Genomic DNA, 9,133 nt, shown 5'->3' on the forward strand with positions numbered 1-9,133 from the left:
TGCCCCCATGCCCTCTCCAAGATAGGCATGTGCCACACAGGCCCACAAGCAGAGCAGCCAATGGCTCTTGATTTTTATTTTTTTTCACATGGGCAGCAGAAGATGGAGTTGTCCCATCCTTGCTCCCCTTGCATTGAATGTGCCTTGGGTCTTAAAACCCCAGAGTGTCATTGCAGCCCCCTCCTCTTGCTCCTAGTGTAGGAGGGGCAAGGAGGAAAGCCCTGTGAGTATGTGTGTTGGAGGGGAGAGGTCCCAGCTCCCTGAGCCAGGCTCGGCACCCCTCAGCAGCTCCCTGAGGCCCTCTCTCTGTGAGACTTTTGACAGACAGACAGCAGGACAGAAACATATAGCAGAGAAAGACATAGGCAGACTAGGAGACAGGCTACACACACACACACACACACACACACAGAAGCTGGCCCCCTCCTTTGGCATGGTTCACCCTAGCCCTGGGGACAGGATCTAAGGGTGGTATATGGGACCTGAGCTTTGGGCTTGCCTGAGAGAGAGATGGGGCCACTTGAATTCTTGAGACCCCAAGCTCCGAGACCAAAAAAGTTCTCTCTCCTGCCTAGCCTGGATCCACACCTCTTCATATCCCCACCCACCACTTAGAGATTGAGATTGTTCAAGTAACAAGGATAGAAGAGGGAAAAGGGAGGCTCCACTCTCATCCAGTCTTCCCAACTAGGGGCCTGTGAAAGGGGCTCCTGGGTCTAAGTCTTCTCAGCACAGATTCTCCCATTTCCCTCAACTCTGTGCAGATGAAAAAGGGGAGGAGTGGACGAACCACTGCCATTGGTCCTAGGCATAACACATGGAGTCAGACTCTTCCACCTGGTAGGGGAAGGGGGTGTGTCAAGAAGCTGAGCACCATCACCTTCCAGGAGGGCTTTTGAAAGTCCTGATGGGGTAGAGGTGGGGAGATGTCTACTTCTGGCTCCAGTCAGGGATTAGGCTGGCTCTTTTAGCTCTCAGCATTGTCCTGGACCACGAGTTCCGCTAGGGAGATCCTTTTCCAGCCTCTCCACTCAAACTTGCAAATTCCTCAGGCAGAACCTGCTGCCCCAGGATGGCACTGCAGCCATCCTGATCCAGCTCCTGCAGCTTCCCAGGATCTGGGCCCCAGCCCCAGGAGGAGAGAGGGGTGACCGGACCCTGGCACCTCATTTGGCCTTGCTCAGTCTGTAGTGTTCCACAGGCTCTCGGCTTTCGACAGCTGACAGGGCGACGAGCATTTGAGCCGCATAGTAGGTGGACATGATGAGCGCCCGAGAGTAGGGCACAGGAAAACAGAATTTGTTGAGGGCGATGGTCAGGTCTGAGATGATAAAGAAGAGTGCACCACTGCCAGCTGCCAACTCTGTCCAGCGCCAGTCTGCCCCGGCCAGCCGCAGCCCTGCCATAGCTCGCCAGCCCATGAAGCCGATAAGGGCCACATAGACCCCCACCAGGTAGGTGAAGGCACCTGAGAGGCACGGGTAGAGGAGGGCATAGCACAGACCAGACAGCACTGCCATCACCAGACCTGTCCGAAGAGCCAGTGGCCGCATGCCAAAGGCCGAGGCGTAGAACATGTGGGTCACAGCAAACATCAGCAGACCTGGGGGTAAGAGGGGCGAAGGCAGCTGAGGGCAAGCTTGATGAAGAATGAGTAACAGGGTGGGGGTAGGGATGGAGTGGAGTGTTTGGGATAACCCAGCAGCTTTGCTTTGGGATAACAGGGGTAGGAAAATCTAAAGTTAAAGACCCCCACCCCAGTCCCCTGAAGGACTCTGGAACTGATCACTAGTTCCCCTGCGAGGTCATCCCCTAACAGGGACCCTCACAGTCCCTGGTCTCAGAAACCCTCAGGCTCCCCATACTCTGGTTCAAGAACTCCCTCTTCCAAATCTTTGCCCACAGCCCCAGGACCCCTCTATCCCCAAGCCTAAGGACTCCTCCCAGGCAACTACTATGGCCACTGACCATGCACGAAGTATCCTTGGTCCTGCCAGATGAGGAAGGCGTCACCTACAGCAGAGAAGACAAGCCCCACAAAGATGCGGGTGGCACTAGGGTGGGCCAGCAGGAATCCCAGGCCATGGGCCAGAAGGAAGAGCCAGAGGCAGAAGATGGGCAGGCATTTGATGAGGGTGCTGACCCACGACGGGCTAGATGAGGGCAGCCAGAGCACGAAATACACGCAGGTGGCCTTGAAGAACGGCACCAGTTTGGGTCCTTCACTCTTCACCTGGAGGACACAGGACAAGGGCAGCACTCAGAACCTGGGGGCTTAAAGCCAGCATCCTCAGCCTAGGCATCCACCCAGAGACACTCCCACCCATACCCCCACCTCACTTCCACCCCAACCTGAGAAGACTGACACAGAGAAACCCCGCCTGACCTGCCTCTACCAACCAGCAGGTTGTGGCCAAACCCATCACTGCCCTGAGGCTCAGTATACTAGGAGGGGGAAGGGCTCCACTGTCCTTGCTGTCTGCCTCCACTCTTGGCCCTGGGGCTGGGCCGGAATAGTCACTCACTGGGCAGCAAACAAACTTTGGAATAATGTCCCCTTCGGCAGCCTAGTGTGCTTCTCCCTTCCTGCCCCCTCCTTCTCCCTCCTCAGGGCCCCTTTGGCCCCCCTCTCTGCCAGCAACAGCCCCCAGCTGTCTGGAATGGAGTGAAGTCAGTAGGAAACCACAGAGACGCCCTGACTGGCCAACTCGTGATCCTCAGCATGGGGCCAGGGTGCAGCCTTAGGGCCCTGGCAACACCAGGTGTGTGCCAGGAATGTGGGAAGGCAGGCAATGCCAACCACCTCAGCCACCACAGCCTCTCTCTCCTCAATCAATCTGTTCCTCAGCCTCCACTCCACCTGCCCCAGCCTGAAGGTGGCATCAAGGGCAAGGAGAGCTATGCTAGGGATGCTGGCTAGACAAATGGACCCATGAGTTGGGAGCAAGAAAATTGTCCCTCAAACACCAAATATTTCAAGGATTGGGGGAAGGGAGGGTGTGTGTCAGTCAGTCTCATTTCCCAGAGAACAAGAACAACTCAAGCCACACCAGAAAGAGGCAGGAAGCGGGGGAGGGGTTCTCTTCCCAGCTTCTGATCTGGAGCCAGCAGACAGGCTGGGAGATGGGGAACTGAGAGGGGGAAGTTAGAGCAGCTGACTTGGTCTCAGCCGGATTAGCAGAGGGCAGCTAGAGAAAGGTTGTCCCCAAGGCCACTGCAGGCAGAGTCCAAGCTGGGGGTGGGGGCTGCAGCGATATTCTGAATCTGTGATCCTTGAAACTCCCTTCCTTGGGCTGCTAACAGATTCCTTGAGGGTGATATGGAGCAGCTGGGGTTCCCTGTACACCCACACTCTGCCTAAAGTGATTGTGTCTCTGGCTAAGTGAGCTGTCCAACACAGGACTTGGGAAACACTCAGACTCCCAGACCACCAGGTACTTAAGGACTAATCAGACTGTGATGATGAGGATTGGGAAGAGGCAGATGGGTGGGTCCAGGTTCCAAGCCTTTCCTTGTTCTGCCAGAGGTAAGAGCAGTGAGAAGAGATGACTTCCACTTCCCATGGAAATTAAGGCTGGTCAGGGTAGGGGCATGGTCAGGGTAGGGGCATGGTCAGAGGAGGAGGCTGGAGGGGATGCCCAGGCCCACAATGCCCAACAACCACCTGCCAGCCCCTGGGAGCATTAACCTCCGCTCCATGGCCTCTCCCAGCCCCATATTTTCTAGAAGGAGATACCAGCAGTAGCTGGGGAGACTCTTACAGTTATAGGGAAGCCAATAGTAGAATAAGGAGGATGGGGAGACGAGACAAAAGGCTCGAGCTGATAAAGTCTGAAAAGCAGGGGATGTCAGAGAGAATGCCCCCTTTTCCTCCAGCGCGTTATCAGCGCTCCTTAGACTCAGGGGCGTCCGCCAACTTGTTTACAAAATGGGGAAGGTTAGGAAACAAACTTGGGACGGCATTCCCAGGAGGTCCCTGTCATCCTCCCAGCACTCCCCGCCCCCACGCCTCCCCGTGGTCCGCCTACGCAGAACCCGGCGGCCGCCAGCGGTCCCCTCCCTCTCCCGGGCCCCGACCCCGCCGACCGGCGCCAAATACGTGGAGATCAACAAAGTCACGCTTCCGAGTCACGTGGCCAGTGTTTTCCTCCCTCCCGCGGGCGGGCTGGGGGCGAGCGAGGAGGGGCGCCGCGAGTCTGAGGAGCGGGGGACCGTGACAGCGCCCGCCTCCCGCCGGGGAACGCCGGCCGCCGCGGGACCCCAGCCCCGCCTCGGCCCCTAGCAGCTCGGCCTGCCGAAGTCCGGTGGCCAGGCCGGTGGGCTCCAGCCGCGCCGGGCACTGGCTCGCTCGCTCGCTCACTCACCACAGTGACCGGGGACACCATGGCGGCGGCGGCGGCGGCGGCTGGCACCCCGCTCCCGGCTGCAGCGGCCAGGACGCGCCCACGGCCAGGTGAGCCGGCGACGACTCTCCAAAGCGCGGAGGGACGGACAATACCTCCCGAGCGCCAGGCGCCCGGGTTCTGTCAGCTAGCCCCGTGACGTCACCGCGGCCAGGGCCAATGAGCGGGCGGGAGCCCGGGGGGCGGGGCCCGGCTGGAGGCGCCGGCCAGGCCTCCGGCTGCTGCTCGGAGAAACGAAGCATCTCCCAGGGGTCAGAAGGCGGGGACCCCCCAGGCCCCGCCCCCTTGGGAGGCCGTGCCAAGGCGTCCACGGAACGTGAACGTGACCGTGATCCCAGTGCCTGGGTGAGGACTGAGCTTGGCTCAGAGACAAACACATTGCTGTCCTGGACGCACAGCCACATACATTTTCTCATAACCCAGGAGCAAAAGGCAAAGACAGATTCCCTTAAGCCTTTAAACATGCAGTCCACGCCGATACAATTGCAACTGGACCCACAACCTTCACTGTATACAAACACACATCCAAATCATCAGTGAACACAAAACATTCGACTTGAAAAGCGGCACGTATATAGGTATGCAGCAGCCATGGACCCATAATCGTAGCATATACATCACACATACAGAATCATATTTACCCTTAAGCACTCAACAAGTACACAGATCCAAAACCAATAACCACAAATTGGCATATATTCTCCAAGTAAGAATAGAGACATATACAGGGGCTCTACAGCAGCTCGTAGACCCATGACCCCAATATAGAAACAAACACAGATAATTGCCCTTAGGCACACACCTCTTACAACTCAGAGACAACTGCCACACATACAAGAGCACCCCAAGAATGACAGACAGGTAGACCTGAGTATACTTAAGGACCCAAAGAAGCGTGAGCCAACTTTGCCAAAAATACGTCCCAAGTTGATTTAATGTTGATTTTACGTAGACTAAACGAACACAAGCTCATTCTGAGCCGTGCATGTTCAGAATCATTGGAATTACATGGATGGAGAGGTAGGTGGCCAGATGGACTGAAATCTAGTCCCAGTTTTGCCACTTCCATGCTGTTAGATTGGGTGAATCACTTCCCCTCTCTGGTCTTGATTTCCTCGCTTAGAAGATGAGCGGGTGAGTTCTAAGGTTCCACCCAATTCTGACATGTATAGGATGGGGAAGAGGAAGGCCTGCTGGTTTTAGGAAATTTAAGTCTAGCAATCCTGGAGATGGAGATTTCAGCTATATCTCAAAGGATGGACAAGTGGTCTGTAATCTGCTGTAGAAGGGCAGTAGCTGTGTGTCAGGCTTTGGGAATTGATGGGAAAGGGGTGACCAGCCCTAATTAGCAGCCATAAAGGAGTTTCAAACATCCTTGCATGGTGACACAGGCCCTTGTGCTGGTCCTGAGCCTTGTGCTGTTTGGGCAGAGACCCACAGGCTGAAGTCTCCTGTAGGCCCCTCCCACAATGGGTCTCTTCCTTTGTCTTCTGGATCCTACCCAGTTTCCCCTAAAGTCCCAACACCCATTCAGAGGGGTGATAGTCCTCTTCTGGTGACGGAATTAGCAACCAGAGCTTCAGAGCCCAGTACAACAAGAGTGAGAGTCAAGGCTTGGAACAGGGGTCACCCAGATCTTCCCCCCATCCCCTCCAGTCCCCTCCAGCATAGAGTTCTAAGAGTCAATGACCTCTGCCTGCTCCGCTTTCTTTCCAGTTAGGGGCTTCAGGGAGAGCACCTTACCATAATGAAGGACTAGAACTGCTGCCCCAGGGCTTTGTCATACACACACACACACACACACTTCTACAAAGTGTGCTGCCTAGCGAGAACACTGGCTTGAGAGTTAGAAATGCCATTCTTAGCCCTAGTGCTTCCTTCTCCGTGACTCACTACTGTGGTTGTATAATTGAGCACATCATTCCATCTTTGGAGCTTCAGTTTTTTTCATGAATAAAATGGAGGAAATGGGCTAGTAGAAGGTGCAAATATTCCAGTTTTCTAGCCAAACCCTCTAACATCACCTGAGGGATAGTTCTCAAACAGAAATTGCCAAGTCAGGGCATTTTTCATTTCTCTAGACGTTAGTTTGCCTCTCTATAAAAATGAGAAGGTGGATTATATCTGTGGTTCCTAACAAGAGGTACCTACCCAAGAGGTACAAATCACTTGGGAAGCTTTTAAAAACTTAGATGCCCTTGCCCCACCCAAGACCTACCAATTAGTGGCACAAGTTTTAAGAAGCTTGCACACACAAATACCTAACGATACAAAACATGAGACTCAGAACTCCCATCTACAGGGTTCCACTCAGTGCTTGATTACCCAGTAGGCAAACTAATCATATTCACAGGTCGCCTACAAAGCGGAGGCATCTACCCTCAATGCCAGTTTTTCTCCATTTGCCCTCCCACCACCTAGATTCATTCTTGGCTCTTCTCTACCCTGTTCTGGGAGCCTGAGCTCTATGGACTCTATCTGCAGGGATCACCAGGGCCCTGGCTTCTGGTTGGGTTCAGCCAGTGAAATTCAGAGGCAGGAGAGGAGAGCATGGATGAGTCCTGATGGTCCAGACTGAGATTCTGGCTGTGGCCTTGCTTCTCCATGGCTACAGCCCCAGGCTCCCTCCCTATACCTTCAGGCCAGGGGTGGCAACAGTTTCCTGCTGTTGCTAGTCTTTTTTTTTTTTTTTTTTTTTTTTTGAGACAGGGTCTCGCTCTGTCACCCAGGCTGCCGTGCAGTGGTGTGATCTATGCTCACTGCAACCTCTGCCTCCTGGGTTCAAGCGATTCTCCTGCCTCAGCTTCCCAAGTAGCTGGGATTACAGGCGTGTGCCACCACGCCTGGCTAATTTTGTATTTTTAGTAGAGATGGGGTTTCACCATGTTGGTCAGGCTGGTCTCGAACTCCTGACCTCAGGTGATCCACCCGCCTCAGCCTCCCAAAGTACTGGGATTACAGACATGAGCCACCATGCCCAGTGCTATTGCTAGTCTTTAGATGCCTCCTCACCCATGGCTAGTTTCATCTCTGCAAATAGTCATTAACTTCTCTTCACCTAAATTATTGAGTGTGCCAGCACCCTGGCTGATATAGGTGCCCACAAAGCAGAGGCACCACCCTCTTCCCAAAGAGAAAGAGTTTATTCTGACTTCATTCACATGGTCAAGATTTGTTGTTTCAAAAATAAATTTTTATTTACTATTTACTAGTGTTTACTATTTACTAGTGTTTTTATTTTGAATTGCATATTGCAGGAGGCGAAAAGTGGGATATGGCTGCCTGAAAATGGGCATTTCTTCCTTTTGGTAGGAACTGGCATTTCTTCCTTTCCAACCTATTAGCATGGCCCTTTTCACACAGCTTTGTAATTTTCCCTGTGCTTGTGAGCCCGTTCACTCACTCATTCATCCAACAAGTGTTTACAGTGCACCTAATACGTGCTAGCCACTGTATTAGGTGCTGGGGTGTAAAATATTGAGTAAAATATATTCTCTATCCTTATGGAGCTTACAGTTCATTTCAGACAGGCAAGTAAACAATTACGCAATGTGGCAGCTGACCTAATGAAGTATGAAGGTGTCACAAGTGGCATTAAAAAAGACATCAGAATTATAAATTGCACCTGGAGCAATTGCGGAAGCTAGAGTTAAATCTAGAAGAATGAGTTAGTCTTTATTGAGCAGACACCAATGGACATGCCATTCTAGGCAGAGGGAATTGCATGTGTACATAAAAGCACAAGAGACACACTGAATTCAGGGAAATACCTGTAGTACTGATTTGAGCTGGGGAGTGAGAAGGTGAAACTGAAGAAGCATGAGCCAATTCAGGTCTTGAAGGTTCTATTCAGCCAGGCGCAGTGGCTCATGCCTGTAATCCCAGCACTTTCGGAGGCCAAGGTGGGCGGATCACCTGAGGTCAGGAGTTCGAGACAAGCCTGGCCAACATGATGAAACCCCGTCTCTACTAAAAATTAAAAAAAAAAAAAATTAGCTGGGCATGGTGGTGGGCACCTGTAATCCCAGCTACTTGGTTCAAGGAGAATCACTTGAACAGGAAGCAGAGGTTTCAGTGAGCCGAGATTGTGCCACTGCACTCCAGCCTGGGCAATAAGAGGGAAACTCTGTCTCAAAATAAATAAATAAATATGAAACTTCTACTAAGAAGTTTAGACTTGATGTAGTAGATGACACTAAACCAATTGTCCTCTGTTCCTTAGCATCTCCAATTGTGCCTGCTGTCACCCACCAGAGACATGGGCAAGGCACAGACATGATGACGCATCATCATTCTGGGCTTGCCTCACTTCCCCCATGGGGCTTCTTCTCACCCAGTGCTCTCCTACATCTCTGACCCCTGTTGTTTTGCCACAGGATATTTTTCCTCACTTAGTTTGTCCTGCTTGAAATCATAATCCAGTCCTAAACTGGTTATCTTATTCCCGACCTGATGCTGGATCTCAGCTAATTTCTTTTCTGTTCCAGGCCTCCAGAGCATTTTTGTTTTTGTTTTTGTTTTTGAGACAGAGTCTCACTTTGTCGCCCAGGCTGGAGTGCAGTGGCGTGATCTCGGCTCACTGCCGCCTCCCAGGTTCATGCCATTCTCCTATCTCAGCCTCCCGAGTAGTTGGGACTACAGGCGCCCACCACCACACCCGGCTAATTTTTTGTATTTTTAGTAGAGATGGGGTTTCACCATGCTAGCCAGGATGGTCTCGATCTCCTGAC

General features: G+C 52.8%; 1 protein-coding gene across 1 annotated transcript; it reads right to left on the reverse strand.

Moving 5' to 3' along the window:
* Positions 1-123: 123 nt before the first annotated feature.
* On the reverse strand, positions 124-4,512 carry LOC105486991 (transmembrane protein 86A). Its single transcript, XM_011750220.3, has 3 exons — positions 4,365-4,512; positions 1,969-2,233; positions 124-1,603 (listed from the first exon to the last, which is right to left on the reverse strand). The coding sequence occupies exons 1-3, from the start codon at positions 4,383-4,385 to the stop codon at positions 1,167-1,169; spliced, it is 723 nt and encodes a 240-aa protein (XP_011748522.1). The 5' UTR covers positions 4,386-4,512; the 3' UTR covers positions 124-1,166.
* Positions 4,513-9,133: the final 4,621 nt, after the last annotated feature.

This window comes from Macaca nemestrina, chromosome 12 (genome assembly GCF_043159975.1).
Source record: "Macaca nemestrina isolate mMacNem1 chromosome 12, mMacNem.hap1, whole genome shotgun sequence".
In the NCBI taxonomy this organism is placed as follows: Eukaryota; Metazoa; Chordata; class Mammalia; order Primates; family Cercopithecidae; genus Macaca; species Macaca nemestrina.